Genomic DNA, 18,831 nt, shown 5'->3' on the forward strand with positions numbered 1-18,831 from the left:
TGGTCGTGTAGGGTGGCTACCAAGTCTGGAACCCTTGGCCAATACATACTAAATGAAATTACAATACCACTCAAGATATAATGCTATCAGTTATGGTCCCAGACTTTATGGCTACTGAGTACTGGAGATCATCCAAAAAGGTGAAGGTCAAAATAGGATGTAGCTCTTATGCACCCCCACCCCCCCTGGTGGGGGCAAATGTCTCCTTAGCAGCTGACTGACCTGAGACCTTTGGATCATGTATGCATCGTAGCTGGACCCGTGGTACTTGGCCGTAATATCTGGGCTGTAGCAAGCATCACAAGTGCATGGTATATTCGAGCTCAGGGGCTGTTTCCTAGGTCTATAAACCTGTGGGAGAAAGCTACAATGGTTAGGTGCAGGAGGGGAGGGCGCAGGGCGCACAGGGAAGGAGTTAGGAGAAAGCAAAGGAGGAGGCTCGTCTTGACTCTCTGTGGCCAAGTGGGTGAAAAAACCCAGTGTAGAAGATGCACAGCCCCAAACAAAGAGGTCAGATGGAAGCGGCCCCCGACCCCGGGGGCCAGCGCTAGCAAGGCATGCCGCTCTGTGGAATGACCCCAATGTCTGGCAGTGACTGGGTCCCTCCCTCTACAGGAGAGGGCACCCAGGCATGGCAGTGGTCTCTCTCTTTCAGCAAGGCAGCTCCATGAGAAATGGACTCTGGTTCAGGGCCAAAGGATGCCTTTTCCTCCCTGAGGAGGGAAAGGGTCGGCCCAATTGTAAAGAGAGGGGGCTAATCCTTTCGGGCTTCCCTTCCACTACCTTGTACATTGTGCTCAGCCCCGATCACCCTAGCAGGCAGAGATCCAGTACTCAGGGCTGACATCAATGTGGACACACTCCATGTGGTAGGTACCCTGTGGCATTCAGAGAGTTTTGGAGCCACATGCGGCCCTAGCTAAGAGGTGGAAGCCACATTGTGAGACCACAGACCATTGAGTCATAATATCTGCTGAGTGGGTTTCATAATGAAACTAGAATCTCTGAGTGAATATCTTTAACCATTGCTTCCAAAAGCCAGCCCTCCCCGCCCCCCCATTACATATGGAGCAGAAATAATGTCTGAAGATTTCAGGGATGATTTTGCAATATGCTTCAGGTGCAATTTTTTCCATTTGAGCCACTTCCAGAAAACCCTCCAGAAAGCAAAGAACTTTCTGCACAAATTAGGACTTTGTCCCGCCTTCCTTTTCCCTCAGAAGAAATACAGTGGCCTAGCAACGAGGAAAAAACAGCATAATGGGGTAAACAGGCGGTAAAAAATACTTGACTAAATGATGGCCAGCGAGGTCTCTAAGCATCCTCTGGCAGTGCCAGGTGCTGGGAGATGTTCCTTGGCTGAAAGGTCTGGGAGGAAATAGTCAAAGAACCAAAGGTGGAAGTTTGGAGAGAAAGAAATCTAAAGAACTGGATGAGGGGAGTTTATTTATAGGGCCCAGAAAGTAGAAAGTGAGCAAGACAGAAGATAACGGGTCTAACGGGAGAGAACGTGCCCAGAATTTAATTCGTAGTTTCTAGATTTAGTCAGAAGTCATACAAAGTCCACTGGAAGGAAGAGAGCTGAGCGCTATTTCTGGGGAGATGATGCTAATACAAAAGAAAGAAAAACAGTGCTGGTTGCAAACCATACAAGCCCAGGCACATGCACATAAACATAGAAAAGCAGTAAAATGGTGTTCCAGTGACAACTCAGGCCATTTCACTCCTACCTGTTTTTAGCTGCTTGAGCCTGCAGGATGGACATGGGAAAATGAAGAGTAGCTAAACCCAGAGAAAGCACCCAAGGATCCAAACCCAGCAAAACACTTTTCATGCAGGAGGCCCCACCTGCTGCTTTAACTGGTGCACTAGTCGATCTTTTTCCCGCTTGAGGGCCATGACTTCTTCCTGCGTCTTTTTCTTTTTGGAGGCAGACAATTCCAGCAAGGCAATGTTTGCATCTTTTTCACTGATTGCCGCAAGTAGTGCTTCCTGTCTGGTAAAATAAAGATCATTGTGATGATTTTTATAAAGTGAAAAAAAACACACAAACATTTGGCATTTATAGTTGAAATGAGCCACAAAATACTGTCTCAATGGAGTGGAATTAGGGATAATGTTAAGACAAACTACCCCCTTGACTCTCAAAACAGACATAGTTGTTTGGGTCAGAATCCCTGAGACTCACACACTGCATCCTCTAAGAGAAGCATTTTTCAATGGCTTCATGGATACAGCTATATAAGAGAAATGGAGCGAGTCAATCTTAACATACACTTCTAAAACACTTTCATTCACCTACCCATTATCCATTCAGTCATCTATCTGCCCGTTTGTCCGTCTGTCCGTCTGTCCATCTATCCATCCATCCATCCATCCATCCATCCATCATCCATCCATCCATCCATCCATCCATCCATCCATTTGCCAGGTAACGTTCTACATATTCCAAGACAACCTAACAAAATTGGGCAGCATCTTCAATATCCAGTATTATACTTTCTCCTGCAAGATTTCCTTTTGAAGACAGGCAGGAGATAGTTACTAGAATTCCTGTTCCATTTTCAATGCAATTAGTGATGTGTGCCTGTCATTCCACCAAAAACCCTACCTTCCTCATTATTCCTTATCTCCGTAACTACAGCACCATCCATTAAGTAGCCCAAGCCCCAAACTTAGAAGTCACCCTTGATTCCTTTCCTTCCTTCTCCACCCAGAGCCAATCCATCAACAACTTCAGTAGGTTTTTCTCCAAAATATATCCTTTATCTAAACTTACCTACTGCTAGGAAATGTCTCCCAAACACCCGCACCTACTTATATAGCTCACTCGCTGGTCTCCCTGGTACAGAGACCAAAGTAATCTTTCAAAACATTATACATCCGGATTCCATCATCCTGTTGCATGAAAAATCCATTGCATCACTCATTAGACTTCAAATCCAGACCCTTTACTGATGCCTGCAACTCGTTACGCCAACTGGCTGGGACCACCTCTCTGAGGTCATCTTGTTCCATTTCTCCCTCCTCGATCATTAGGCTCCAGCACATTTTGTTCCTGAACTCCTTTCTAGTCCTTGAAAGTGTTACACTTGTTCTCACTTCATGAGCTTTGCCTTTGTCATTCCCTTTAACTGGAATGCCTTCACTTCATGCAGCTCTCTATCCTTCAGGTCTCAGCTCAAATGTATCCTCAGAAAAGCCATGTCCAGCTGCTCTGCCTCCCTAGCAGTATTTCTCCACCTTGTACCTTGTGCCCAAGCTGCTGGCTGTCACATGACACTGTTTTTTGTTTGTTTGTTTGTTTGTTTCATGGAACTCTTTACTATTTGAAAGGACTTTAGATATTTATTATTTTTTCTAGACTTGACACTCTATGACACTGGAACCCTTATTTGTCTTGTGCACCACCAAATCTCCAGCTTCTAGAAGAGCACTGAACACATAGAAGGTGGAAAAAACATGTGCTCAAGCAATATATAAATTCATTGTATACTTTTTAAAAATTTCAAGATACCACTGTAGAACTCTTTCTTACTTTTTTAAAAAAAATTGCAACGCTTTGACTCCTGATTAATCTCTGATCACTGCTTCCTCAGAAAAGCATTAAAGCCGTCTCCTCCCATTTTACAGTCCAATTTTCTGGCAACATCTGTTGCAAATTTTAACCTGGAATTTTCTGGGACCATTATGAACTAGGAAATGGCTCTCTTGGTATGTTTCTCCTATTTAGTCTTCTTTTCCACTGAAGGAAGTCTTGTCCCAACCATTTGTGTCACTTCAGCAACATTCTAGATAATTCAGAAGATCCTATAGTTCCAAGAAAGCCTCACTATTAGGTATTTTCGTTGCATACAAGTCCCAGAACTAAAACCTGGTCATGATTCTGTTCTGCCTTTCTTTAATCTCCATCACCAGATCAGACCCTCTCCAGACGTTTAGATAATATGGTCATTATTTGGATCTCAGACTTTTTTCCCTTTTCACTGCAGGGATTTGTATGGACTTTTCTGGGCTCTGCTAATGCCCGGCAGTAGAAGCTTCTGACTGAGAAGTTCACTCGGACATGTAAGCAGCAGAAATGTCAGGAAATATCTCCACTTTCCAGAAGAAAACCAGTGCAGGCTGGACTACCAACAGCAGCATTAATATCCAGCTGCATAGAGCCTGTCTCTTTCTGGATAACATCTTGAGACAATAGACCTGCTTGCTGTTTACAGCCGTGTATATTTATACATAAGGCCAAGCTGAAGAGGCTGCACAGGCTTCAAGTCAGGGAGAACCCAACTGCTATCTCTCTGCTCCAACTTAGCTACAACACACACAAGATGACTGCAATACTTTACCCTACTCTGGCCCAAATTAAAACGTCCAGGTGAAATATTTTAAGGGCAGCAACCTAAAAGACCGGTACCAGGAAAACTGGGAATTGATAGTAAATTATGCAACATCCCTGTGATTCAGTCTTTATAGCTACATGCAGCCATGGAAAATGCTGATGAAAAACAGTAAGATGTAAAAACAGTCATGTTTGTTGAGAGACAATTCTCCATGAGTCTTGTATTTTTGCACATTATATAAGCAAAGGCACTACTGTATTTTGTCATGTATAATGACATGCACTCCCGTGTATAATGTGCACCCATGTTTTTTGGCCCAAACTTTCGGGGGAAAAAAAATCTTTCGTTTTAATCTTTAATTCAAATTTTTATTTGTTTACATTTGGTACTTGTTTTTCATATTATTAAGGAATTTCAGCATTTATTTTTTTTAACATATTATGGTACAAGAAATTTTATGTAACAAACAACTATAAAACACAACAGCAAATACAAGGTACAAGAAATTTTATGTACCGGTAATACATTTATGGTATTTATGCATCATAGAAGGCCAAGAAGTCTTTGTCGCTGCAAGTTCATTGTAAGTTCAACAAAACCGATGATCGTATTCCAGGGCATTATCTTGCATACAGATATCATTATTGATTTCTAGAGTTACACTTTTAACTCACAGCATAAATAAAAGAATTAAAAACATTTATAGAGATACGGAATTAGCACTACCCACGTATAATATGCATCCTTATTTTTCCCTCACAAATTTGAGCAAAAAAGTGTGCATCACATGTGGCAAAATACAGTACCTTCTTTTCTCAAAATTTTTCCAGGATATTTGTATAGTAAATATCCTTGGAAGACAGAAGTAGTGTCTCCCTTAGATTCAAGGACTAGACACAATAGACATGCTTACTGCTCTGTATAATAGTATCTCCTTACAGAGCAAAGGGCAGGCAATGCCCATTATGAAAGACTTGGGTTGCCTAAGCTCAGGGTTGCTCTCCTTTAATGCAACCCACTGCACGCATAGCTATTTATCTAGCCCATCTGCCTTGCATCCATGGGACTTGGGGAAAGGAAAACTGACCTAACTATGTTGATGCTGCAGTCTGTACCTTGAGCAATAAAGTCCTCTGTCTCTGAACCAAAAATCTCTGTTCATCTGCCTGCATCCGTGAACCTGAGGCAGGTTAACCTGTTAGCATGCCAACAGGGTAAGTCTCAGACCCTTCACAGTTCTTGACGTGCAAAAACATATACAATAAAATCCCAAAACATAAAACTATATTCCTAGAAAAAACAAAAACAGGACAGAAATACACCAAAGTGCTAGTAGCCATCATCTCATGGTAGTGGAACCGATAGGCTAGTTGTTGTTTTTTTTCCCTGCTTATACTTTTCTGCATTGTTGTTCCCTCCCACAAAGTATTATAAGAGTAACACTAAAACATTGTAAATGAAGCTTTTTACCAAATAAACTGCAGTCACAAACTTCAAATACTTGGCATATGTGAAATGTGCTCATTTTCCCATCCAGGTATTTCTGTTCTCTCTGTCCCTCTCAATCTTTATGCACAAGTAAGTGCACACACAAGCACTTTCACACACACACACATTTGGTAGTCTACATCTCTCACTTGGACAACTGGGCAATCTCCTAGCTAGGTTCCCTGTCACCCATCACCCTTTTAAACCCATTTTCCTCTTTCAGATGAAAATTCAGAATGACATAGCTTTAATAACTGTTAAAAGTCATCATCAACCTAACGAATGACCCTTCTAAACATCTTTTCCCCTTTGAATCTATAATTTTGTCTTTTCAGAATTTAACATGTATTTCTCATGTTATACCATAAAATCCCAATAAGTTCATTTCTAATTCTCAGTTTTCTGCTGTTCAGAGAAAAACATAACATACATCAATTCCTAATTCTCTACGGATGTTATCACTAAATACAGCCCCAAAGCTAATTTTCTTAATTATTAAACCTTAAAATACATTTAAAATCATTTTTATAGAAAAGTACATTTCAAACCACTCATCAATGTTAACATTAATACAAAATAATCCATTTTGTTCTTCATAACCTTTTCCTCATTGTATTTTTTGTTTTGTTTTATTTTGTTTGCTTTTGGCTAACAAAGCTGTTGTAGAAGTACTGGTATTATACAATGATAGAACTCTGAATAAAATTAGTGTAACAAGAGTTATATATATTTTGAAACCGTCATCTAAATGTTGGCCATAATTAATAGTAATTTCCCCTAAAAATATCTTGATTTAAACCTACATTCAATAATTCCAGTCTACTTAAATCAGATAGTAATTGGCAGAATATAACAAAAGTATATAAAACTAGAAAAAGACGACAATTTCAAACTTCAGGATACTTGGACAGTATCCGATGTACGTTAAGGCTATAAAGGTTATATCTGGCCATTAGCTGTTTATACAGGGATGCCAGGCAAGGAAAACTCTTAATTCTAGGCTGACAGAGCTGTTACATCTATTTTTTTAAGCAATAAGCTTTATAAAACAAATTTTAAATAATTATTCAGCGCATACATTTTAACTAACGATTTAAATCACTGTGAGCTAATTCTTCACAGTTATATGTTTTCATTGTCCCTGCTTTAAAAGTCAGGGTTTATTTTTTTTGTTTGTTTGTGTTTTTTGAGGGTGAGGGATATTGAACATAAGTCTTTTTTAAAGATTAATGTCATCTGCCAGACCTACATCAGATTCTACACTTTTACAAGTCCCATAAGCCAATTTGCTGATACATCTTACTTAAAGCACCTAATGATAAATAGCTTACTGAAAATACACAAAGGTCTGTTTTGAGAAAATGACAAAGATTGGAATAAATTAAGAAGTTTAATTAAATGTTCCTACTTCCCTCTCCCCGCTTACCCCCCACCCCCTCCACACACACTGGGAATTTTGATTCAGCCTTTCAAAAACTGGGGAAACTGCAATATTTGCAGTTCTAATGCCTCTTTTACATCTATGTCTTTTAAAAATGGCTCAAGTGCAAAGAGTATACTTAGTGACAAGACAAAGACACTTGGATATAAATTGGAAACACAAAGAAAAATCCTCATTATTTTCCCTATCAAGTGAATCACCTTCTAGATCCAAGGCCAGATTTACATAGCTTCAGAAATTGTTACTGCCTCATCAACCTGAACAAACTTTCTATAAGCCTGAAATCACTTCCAGCACTTAATCTGTCCTTTTTGCTTATTCACAGACAATACGAAAAGAACATATGTAGTCATCTTTCAACAGTTAGTGGGGTTAAGTATATGCCAAAGGCTTGCCAAATCATCTTTAAAACACAGTAATGCTCCAGTATACAATTACTAAGGTGATCTGTCTATTCCCCAAATGTAGCTTAAAATATGAAAAGGAAGCCCAACTATGTTAGAAAGGAAGATAAGATAATGCAAAGAGAAATAAATCTATAAGAGTCTGCTGAATGCCAAGCTAAGAAAGTGGATCATAGACAGCATTTTATCAAAGTGCAGCCTAAACAAACGTCAAGGGGAATAATTTCGTTAACAAATATGGGCAACAATGGAGTAAAATGGGGGAAAGTCTGTGCCCTTGCATGCATTTAGTCAGGGTTAACAATGGATAAAAATATGTGCAAGAACACATTTAATAACCCTGAACTGTCATTCAGTTGGTAGGAGGTAGTCAAGATACAGCTAATAAAACACCAAAAAAAATGGTTTTAGCCACCCTGAAAAAAATTCCCCATGGAATAAAACAAAAGAGGACTGAAGGGCATCTCCCACCAAGATAAATGCCTTCTTCTGAGTGTTGCCTGTGGTTAACCCTCACAGAGAGAAGTCCAGAATCCTCTGATGGTAATACTTCCCTACTTCACTTATCACAGTCAATTTAAAAGGGAGCTTTATAAACATTTCTATTTCACTCCCTGGTGCTGTCTCTCCTATTAGTGATGACTTGAACTGAAAGGGGGTCTAAAATTAATTTCAGCAGTTGTAAATGAGGCAGGCCAATTAGGAACGGTTATAAATGAGTTGGGCGGGGAGAGGCCTTAACACATTTTTTTCTTGTGGGCTCTTGTTTTAGTTAGCTGACCCATCTTTAGGAATCCATTCAATTACAAAAGCAGATGCTTGAAAAAATGCTTTCCATTAAGAAATGTGTGGATAATGACCTACAAGGGAGAACCTACATTATGTATGGTGCTTAGCCCACAGTCATGTTCTAATCATACTGTGGGAAAAAAACATTCCGCTCAATCAACTTTTGCAAGTTAATTACTGTTTTCTTTCCCTCATGACCCTGAATCTTCAACCGTGAGTTCAGTAGGAGGTGACTTAAGACAGACGGTGACGAAAGATCCTGTTCAAAACAGCCTCTCTCTCACCCCTGGGGTGAGGGTGGGTGGAGGTTTGCTGTGATCAACGCTGGAGATAGATGCTTATTTGCCTAAATTTGAAAAGCTGTATTTTCAAATGGCATCTTGAGAATGAAAAGGCTTTGGATATCAATTAATATCAGCACTCCCCACCAGTAGAATGATGTATTGTGTATGCAGAAGGGCCCACGCAGAAAGCAAAGTAGCTCACATGAGGTGGGGCCCATAGGGTGACATACATTTGAGCAACCATGAGGTTCAGCGAGGACAAAGAACAGACCAGATCTGTAAAGGCCAGGCTTTGGCAGCCCAGACTCCTTAATGCGGTTTGCTCGCTGTCGCCCACCCAAAACTGACCTCAAGAAATAGTTTGCTCCAATTATGGAGAACTTTGTCTTTGAAACCTAATAGTACATGACTGGAATTTCCTAAGACAGGGGCCACGGAGTCTTGTGGAAGTTCTCTGCTCCATGCACTAGCTTCTATTCCACTGCTCACTCAGGGCATATCCCAGGGAGGCCACGAAGTGCAACTGGACCAGGAAGCAGTCAGAGGTCCACATTTCATACTTCAGGCCACTAAGATGGCAGCTGCTGGCACCACTCGGCATTCTGCCACAGGAGGTGTTGGTGAGTGTGAAGGAGGATAAACAAGTGCCAGGAAGAGCTACTGCCCCATCCTAAGCTGCTCTCTGATTCCCATCCCTTTGGCAAATTGATGAAAAGGCAATGAGGGTTGCGAGGGACTGCTGTCCAGGTCCTGGCAGAGGCCATTGTGAGGTGTTACCGCTATTGTGTACCTGGTCCATCAGGAGAATTCATAATTTAAAAAATAGAGAAAGGTAAGGAAATACTTCTTTTGGTTACCTTAGCCTAGTACTATTTTTGTTTAATTTACACCAATCAAATATCATTCAAGTCCTGAAGAGGAGAGGGTCCTGATTTAGTGTCACAGCTTTCGAATTGAATACAGCTGGGATTGAATCTCACCCCTTTGGTTTCTGGGATCCTGAGCAAGTTACTCCACATCTCTGAAACTTAGGTTTCCTCTTACGTGGAGCAAGAGGGATAATAGTAAGTCTCTCTTGGATTGTTGTGAGATTTAAATATGATAGTGCAGGTAAAGACTTTGTTCAATGCCTGATATAACTATATGAATGGGAGCAGTTATTATTTCATAACATGGACACCACCAAATGTAAAGATTGGAACGGTCTGCCTTTTTTTCTTTGTAATAAACATTTCTAAATGTGCCAATGGGTCTCTTATCTTCAAGACAGTTTATCAGAGAAACCTCTGAAATTGGTTCCTGTTAAGATGAACATTTGCCTTTCATGAGCTGATGTCTGTTTTGCAAATAAATAAAGGAGAAGACAGAGCTTGAGTGGGGAGAAGACTGTGTTCGTCATAAAAGAATTGCATCCCTGACCAGCCGTGTCCAACTTAGTCAATAACTGTTCGATATCATTCTGTCCAAACTGACAGGCAAGGTCACACAGAAGTGGGCAAGGCGTGATTTCATGCAGTATGAGAAACGGAAACGTGTTCTGAAATGTGACCTTTTAAAAGTCAAGGTCAAGTGCAAAATCTAACCAAAGTGAAACAACTTCACAACCAAAATTCTTCCATTAAAAACAACAACAACAACAACAACAACAACAAACTTTTAAAAATTGGTATATTTGGAAGGCAGGGAGGGCAAGTGAAACGAAGGGACTCCATGACCCACTAGCACACACGGCCTTAGTGTGTGATGTTTCATGATGGTCATTCATTCTTGTTATTCCCGTGCAGTGATAAGAAAAGGCTTCTCCGCTGACCATTTAACTCTGCCAACGCAGCTTTCTATGTAAAACTCACCCAGCCAGACTCGCTGGAAGGGTTACTGATGATTGATAATAAGAACCACGTATATCTGGACTTCACTGTGCGCCAGAGCTGTGCCCAGCATTCACCTAAGGAAATCTACTGTCCACGGATGATCAGGTACTATCAAGAGACTTGCCTCTCATTACATTAAATTTTTCTTTGGAAATGAACAACTGCCAGAAAATTGGTCATTGACTTCAAGACTTGGCCTGATTTTTGCAGCTGATCAACTGGTGAGATGTATGTGTATTAGTACGCATGTGTGGATATATGTAAGTTTCCCAAAAGACAGTATATTTTAATTTTCCCTCTGCTATAAATTGAAAGTTACTAAGATTTGTTAGTAAGTCTGCACAGAGCAGCAAACTGCCCTCCTGTATCTTGAAATGTCCCTTCTTAATTTGAAATTTTTGTGTTAAAGCAAACCTCCCTTTGTTTATGTTTACATGGAATAGAATATTCTCATAGGCTAAGTTATAATGAAAAACAAAACAGATTGTCCTGTGTTTGCTGTAAGAGGGATACAAGCAGAAGGGGGGCACATTCCAGAATTTTGTTAACGTAACATTTGAAGAAAATCAAATTAAGGTTTTGTGAAGCAGATCTTTGTGGAGAGAAAGCCAAAAGACTGAGTTTGTTGGAAGTGGTTCCTCTGAGAGAGTCCCTATGGATGGGAAGGAAAAAGGCAGTTGTGCTTCTGCACTGCGGGGAGGACGGGTGTGTCTGTATGTTCTGTGGGTGACGGTAGTGGCCAGGCAAAAAGCAGGTTTGCAGGAGGGGCCGGCAGGCATGATGCCCCACAGGAAGGAGGGTTACACAGATTCCCAACAATCTGAAGCTATGCTGCCTTGCTGTGACTGCCCCAGACCTGAACAACAATGCACGGTCACCCACAGGAGTCTTCCTTTGGAAATCAGATGGCTTTTAAAGAACCCTCTGCGAAGCAATTCCTCAGACTGATATCTTAGCTACTTTGAGAAGTCTGGATTTTAGGCCTGCCATCTCGTGGCCATTGCCATAAATACTGCCCTTTTCTATTTCTTTCCAAAGTAGTGACACCTCTATAATCTATATTCTAAAACGGTACCACAAAGGGTCCTTATCACAAAAATGAACTCTAGCCACTGGAGAGCACCACGATGCAGAGAGAGGTAGAGCATTTCACATTCTAATCCCCTTTCTGCTCAGGTTTTTTATTCCTTGATGAAAGCCTCGACTCAAATGATCATCGATCAAATTATCAAATAATCCTTCGGTACAGGGTTGGGCCTGCTAAGAAATCAGTTAAGACGTGACAGGCATGTTTTAGGTGCCTAGTCTTTTAAGGCGGTAACTTAATAGACATATAACTGTTTTCAAATGAATGAATGTCTCTCCACTTCTGTGCTTGCCAGAGATTTGCTAAGAGAATTTGCAGAATACAATAGATTGGAAATCCAAAGGGGCTTCATACCTGAAATCTAGGAGGATATGTTTTTCTAGAAATAACTTACAGTCCCAATGACAGAGGTTAGAACTACACACTTCAACATTGTGAGGAAAAGAAGTGAGACCAAATTTGTCACAGATCTACGGTTAGGAAGAAGCTGCTAAAGTGCCATCATGAGAACACACTGGGCCTGTCTTAAGCACCATCCACCTGTTGAATGTGTCAGCTGCATGCAGCCATTTTCTTGGCAAGGTCTCACCAATGTACCATAACCCCCAAACTAAAAGGATGTGTACAAACATATTTAAGGATCATAAATTAATTTCGGAACCCAAGTTACAGAAATATAGGACTATGCATACATACATACACCTAAGATACTGCATTGCTAAGCAACGGATTCAAAAGACATATAGCTGCAAAACTCAGCTAGTGAATCCAGAAATAAGTTATATCTGTTAGTTATCTGAAATTTCTGGATTCATGAATACAATATGTGGGACACTACTAGCGTGTTCCTTCTCGGAGGGTGAGGGAATGTGAAACCAGACAGCAGATGCGGAATGAAAGAGTCTGGTAAACTACCTGAAAGCACTCCACATCTGGAAAGAATCGTGGGAGTGAGCCAGCCCAAGACACAATGGTATAGAAAGCAGTCTCCGATTTACAGTACGGGTGGCCTTGTGGCTCATGAAAGTGAAATTTCCACTCTGGGAGGAGCAATCACTAGGAACATTTCTTATGTGAAATTATGAAGTCCAAACTGAAACAACCGAACTGTTCCTGTGGGCAACCGTTTACTGGCCACACGAGCAAGAGGACACCAAGCAGATGACCAGAGCCCGGATCTTCAATTCCTTCAGCACATATTTACTGAGTGCCTCCTGTGTTCCAGGTACCAGGGATGAAAGGACAAACCGGACAGCCACAACCTCTGCTTTTGTGGAGCTTATAACATAGCAAACTCCAGAGACTCCAGTGTCATGAGTCAGGCTGACCCTGCAATGATGCCACAAAAACAAAACAAAACAAAAAAGAAATATCCTTCTATTTCCATCAGGAACAAATACCAGATCGTCGGTAATACCATATAAAGAAGATATCCATGAATCCTATTTACCAATCCAAAGGCTTGGGAAAAGAATCCACATGGTATTTCCACTGACATGTATCAAACACTGGGATAATTGAGTCACAATTTCCTTCCCATCCTGTCTTCTTAATTTGAACATTTGGCACAATCCAGCTGCAATCTGGAAGCTCAGAAACTAACAAATAAACAGAAACACGAAACCTTATATTCATAGCTATTAGACTGAATGATAAGTACATTTTTTTGTGGACCAGAAACAGCTGAATATCAGTGATTTCATATAGTTCAACTGAATAGTTTTCTTCCACAATAAAAGCAACTTTATTGGTTTCTTTGCTTTTTTATAATACATGCCCATAGATAATTTTAATTCTTTATCGCTTCTACCATCAAAGATTTAAAAGGTTGTGGGGTAATTTCTTCTCCACAATATCCAATTATTGTCCCGTGCACCCAAGACTAATTACTGGAGACAATTAACCCAGTCTATAGGAGAGGGGCTGCTACACAAATCAAAGAGGAAGGTGGGGCGGGGAGGCTGGAAGCCCAGAAAGGCCCCCAGACCTGGAAAACTACTTTGTGAGAAACTTCCTGGTGACCAGACACTGATTTCCACTCCCCAAGATACTGACCTGTTGACTGATTGCTTTGAGATCAGATCATCTATCTCTCAGGACAGGCGTGAGGCCGCCCAGACCCACTGTGCAGCAATGAAGCACCTTCCTTTAGATTTGACCTTCAACTCGCAGGATATAAGACAGAAGTCACAGAAGAATGGGGCCGCAGAACTCTTAAAGGGGGTTTTACAAAGTCCCATTGATAAGAGGCCCAATTAAAAAAACATCCTTGAAGATGGTGACATACTCATGGTGACAGCCTACAAGAGCAGTCTAACGTCAACCAGCGTCTTGATATCCACTCATATCTGAAGAGAATTTACTATGGATGAAATACTGTGCTAGGTGCTAAGAGGGATTACAGTAAACTTTTCTGGTAAAGAAAGCAAATGCATAGGAAAACTTTAATCACAAAACAAAAGATAAATAATAGGTGATTAATGATTCCATTGTTAGAATGGAGGATGAATAATTATTTATAGTTACTTTGTTTGCTATATGCATATGTGAGGCCTAGCTAGGCAAAGCACATTGTTTTATTTAATCCACTCAAATTGTCCTCCAAGGAGAGAGTTATTATTATTCCCATTGTGAAGTTGAGTAAATTGAGGCTGTGAGATTTAAACAGATTGACCAAAATCATATTGCTTTTAAATGATGGAGCTGCAATTTGAATCCAAGTCTGTGTGAATTGGTCATTTCACTAAAATACTTGGTTGTAGAAAGGAAGAAACATCAATTTGGTCTGGCATCACGGTAAGATTCCCAGAGGACAGGGGTAATGGCTGGGAGTGAAGGAGGGCTGAACTGGAAGGAAAGAGAGACTTCCAGATGGGATAAGTGTGTGAGGAAAAGCTAGGAGGATTCGGTTATTTAAAATAGTCTCTTCCTTATTTACGCCTATTTTTGGCTGCATAACTTCCATGGATGATAAAAGTACCACCAAGGAAAAAGTGTGACCAAATTAAGTGATTCCTAAGTGTCAACCCAATGACTAGTATTAGCTGTGCTGTAGTTTTCATACACGCACACATGCACTCACACACCCACATACAAGCACATACGCACTCATTTATACATACATGCACACACGAGGACACAGACACATGTTGTGGGAACAGGACTGCCAACACCCTTTGTAGGTAACAGCAACCTTTCATTCTGATCACGTTTCCCCGAAAATAAGACCTAGTCAGACAATCAGCTCTAATGCGCCTTTTGAAGCAAAAATTAGTAAAATAAGACCGGGTCTTATAATAATATAACACAACACAACATAATATAATATAAATATAATGTAATACCAGGTCTTATATTAATTTTTGCTCCAAAAGGCACATGAGAGCTGATCGTCTGGCTAGGTCTTATTTTTGGGGAAACACGGTAGTAGGTAATGTCCTTCCTATTTTTTGATGTTCAAATGCCCTTTTATTTAACAGTTGAATAGCCTGATTCAATGTAATAGCTTAATTCGGTTACCAAGCTTTATGTAGTTCTCAAATATATTTTTTCACATTGTTGGCCCATGACACCCATAGTCTGGAAAGCCCTCATTTGATTGCTGAATATTAATATAATTAGGGTGCGTGTGAGGAACATCTGAGCCATTCCCTGTGGTCCTCCTTTACTCTGAATAGATGGGGGTTCGTTTTTCCTTTTGAAAGTGCTTCATGTTTCCCCAAATACTGTTGAGGCTCCCAAGCAGGCTGCCTTATAAACATCATGTTGAACCCTAATTGTTCTTAATTCCTTTGATATCTGTTTTAGATATCAAAACCTTAGGATACAGATGGAGAGTCATTTTTTATTTCACAAATAGGCGCTGTCAGGAAGGAGGTATAGGTCGTTCTGGAGGCTCTCAGTGACCAGAAAAGGAAAGAAAAGCTGAGTTGGTCCACATGAATCCTCAGGAAAACCACAGTTAAAGGTGACCAGAGGGTCCAGTGTGAAATATAACATACTCTGCCTCTTCTTCTGTTGTCCTTTTTGTTGGTTTTTAATGCAATATTTATATGGACAGAACCTATGAACGTGGGAATAATCCGTGTCTGGGAAGACTTGGGGACATGGTAGTTATGCCTTTAACTACCTGCCAGAGTAAATACAGATGAGATTTGCTCCAGGGGGAGCCTAAGGTTTGAAGTAGGCCCTAAGGATGGAAGTCACAGGTAGGTGTAAGGCTGATGCCAATTCAATAACAGGAAGAACTCTAGCTAAGTCACAGCTGTCAAACAACAGCACGAGCTGCCTCATTCCCATCTCTGAAGCTACTGGTGCAGTTCACAGAGGAGCAATTCCCAGAGAAAGAATTCTAACAAAGGATGAGTGGTGCAACTAAACATGTATTTTGGTTAGGTTTCTTTGGATTGCAAGCAACAGTAACTGATTCTGGCTAACTCAGCAAAGTTAAGTTAGCTCTAATTAGAGGGATATTGGGATAGATCAAGGGAAAAAAAGAGCTAACAAATGAACTTTAGGAAGGTCAGTAAGAAAGTCACTCTAGGATCCTCATATCAGGAAATCCCAAATCTTTCTTGGGAAGACCTACCATTTACAAAATAACTCTGCTACAACCTTCAGGCTTAATGGAAAAAGAATGATGTTTGACCTTCCTGGAAAGAAAGTAGATTGGCCCAATCCGGGTCATTCAGCTATGGCCGGGGTTCCCGTCACTGAGAACCCACCCGAAATAATGGGGTCACATCTAAAAAAAGGGGAGATCTATGATTTGAGGGCCATCTCAATGGCAATTAGTCTAATGAGTTTATAGCCTAAGCGTCTGTTTCAATGGTGTGCTGGAACTGGCTTCTGCTGGCTAGTGAGAGTCAATTATATGCATCTCCTTCCAACTCCTGGGCAGTCTGTACCTTGGCCATGGTAGGAGGATTTATACCAGGGAAATTGGCAAACACTATCAATCAGAGCTTTTTATTTTTAATTGACCTGGTTTATCAGCACACCGTTGGCCTATTTCAAGATTGAACAGTTTTGCCAAGGCTGTTATACACCCCAGAGGACATGAAATAGACCCCACGATAGGGAATATATAGTTAGCAATCACCAGCACTTTCTCTGCACCACACACTATACTGTCCTGCAGCACTACAGTACTATAACGCTATACTATACACTATACTAGTCTAACTCCCTGATGCATATTAGCCCATTCAATCTGCACAACAATCTAATGAGGTAGGTGCTATTATTTTTCCATTTGACAGGTAAGGAAATAGAGAAAGAAAGTGGTAAATTAACTTGCTCAAGTTCTCATGGCTAATAAGTGGTAAAGTAGAGAGTTGAACCCAGGCAGTATAGAATAAGTCCTCAAAATAAAAGAGTCAATGTGTAGCTGTTGTTCTGAGTTGTGATACCCTTGACACAGATAAAAACAGACAGTGCAACCACTTTGAACCCAGTAAGGATTTGGCTGAATTCCAACAAGAGAATGACCACTTAGTCACAACACGGATGTCAGTGAAAGCAGCCCAGGATAATTCTACAATTAGTGTTTGAATGTTCATTCTTTTCATTATCTGGGATGCTGGTAGACTGAATCCAAATCCAAGAGCTGCTACAAATCCACAGAGAAGAGAGTGATTTATAGTGTACGGTGCCAGAATTTGTCAAGTGAATGACAGCAGCATTTCAAGACTCAGTGGAGAGTGCATATCACATGAGTGTCCCTGAATGGGCCATGATGTCACAATCCCAATCACAATCCTAAAGAAGGGGGAGAGAAGTCTGAACTTCCAACCTACCTCTCCCACTGGTCCTACTGGGAGGTAGGCATGGATGACAGCAAGCAGGAGTCCAATAGAAAGATAATCACCTGATTTTAGATGTGGGCATTAGACAAGTCACTTGACTTTATACCTCTTAGCTGTGGGACCTGTAAAATGAAAATTATATTACCTACCCCTAAGGTCACTGCGAGGTTCAAATGAGATGGACCACAGGAAAGCATGTGGCAAACGGCAAAATCTCACAAAAATGGTGAGCATTACTTTTGGCAGTATCCGTACTCACACAGCAGTGGTCCCTAAAGCCCAAACTGCAATGATGCAATTTGATTCATCTGAAACGATATCTGAGATGAAGCCACTCTGAGCTAGGCATTGCTTCTATCACTTAAGCCAACTCGTCAAGCCAGTGTCAAATCATCAGTCCAAATGGCTGATGGGAGTTTCAGCTGGGACAAATGTTAAGTTCATGAAGGGAGAATGACTATCTGAAGAAAACACAAGAAAGATTTTCTTCTCCAGTGATTCCTGGAGAGAAGCGACCATAATCCACCAGCAGGAAAGACAATGGCTATTACTAAATAGACTTTAAAAACTATTACGTTTTTAAATCCACTGAAGATTCAACGAATATTTGTTGAATGAATGGACGCCATTCCCCAGACTTTGATTCAAGTCCTAGTTCTGCAGCACTGTCATCTGTGTGATTCAGGGGAAGTCAATTCACTCTGTGAATCACAGTTTCTTCATCCACAAAACGAGAATAATAATCCCCACTCTCATGGGGAATTAGATGAGCTAAAATATGTAAACCATTTAACACATTCAGTCGGGTAGAAGCAGTTATTACTATTACAAATACAAGCTGTAGTTATTATTCCTCTTATTATTCATTTAGTTCATTAATTTACGATTATTATCAGCTACAAGACAAATATGTTCAAAGCACCAATTGCCAAGGGAGTAATATGAGTATTCCCAGCTGCCAGACACCAGAAGAGAAAGCTATTTTTTTTTTATAAAAAAGGAATGTTGAGTAACGATAGTCTCAGTTTTCTGTATTTGTATCTAGAGATTTAATATGTTCCTAATGTTTACCATGATATCACAATTCTACTTCCACACACTTAAGCAAATGTAAATTGGAAAGTGGAAATAAATTTTTCTGATAAGTGCCAAAAAGAAGAACTGCATTATAAAATTGACCGTGTATCCAAGACAACAGTTCTACTCTAGACTTTGGCTTCCTTTTTTTTAATCACTTAGCAAGACTCTTTTGAATATCCAAATCCAATATTTCAATGAATCTTCAGAGCCAAAAAGCTTTCTGCAAAGGATTAAAGAAGT

The 18,831-nt window shown here is 40.4% G+C and overlaps 1 protein-coding gene across 14 annotated transcripts in view; it reads right to left on the reverse strand.

Annotated features, from left to right (window-relative positions):
• ERC2 (ELKS/RAB6-interacting/CAST family member 2) overlaps positions 1-18,831 on the reverse strand; it is a 923,425-nt gene that overhangs the window by 222,736 nt on the left and 681,858 nt on the right. For 8 of the 14 annotated variants that reach the window (XM_033133181.1, XM_033133176.1, XM_033133180.1 and 5 more), the window contains 2 exons: positions 1,849-1,996; positions 223-351 (listed from right to left, as the gene is read on the reverse strand). In XM_033133181.1, coding sequence (XP_032989072.1) covers positions 223-351; positions 1,849-1,996 — 277 coding nt within the window. The remainder of the gene's footprint in view (positions 1-222; positions 352-1,848; positions 1,997-18,831) is intronic. The other 6 variants (XM_033133186.1, XM_033133187.1, XM_033133185.1 and 3 more) reach the window with 1 other exon arrangement.

This window comes from Rhinolophus ferrumequinum, chromosome 17 (assembly GCF_004115265.2).
Source record: "Rhinolophus ferrumequinum isolate MPI-CBG mRhiFer1 chromosome 17, mRhiFer1_v1.p, whole genome shotgun sequence".
In the NCBI taxonomy this organism is placed as follows: Eukaryota; Metazoa; Chordata; class Mammalia; order Chiroptera; family Rhinolophidae; genus Rhinolophus; species Rhinolophus ferrumequinum.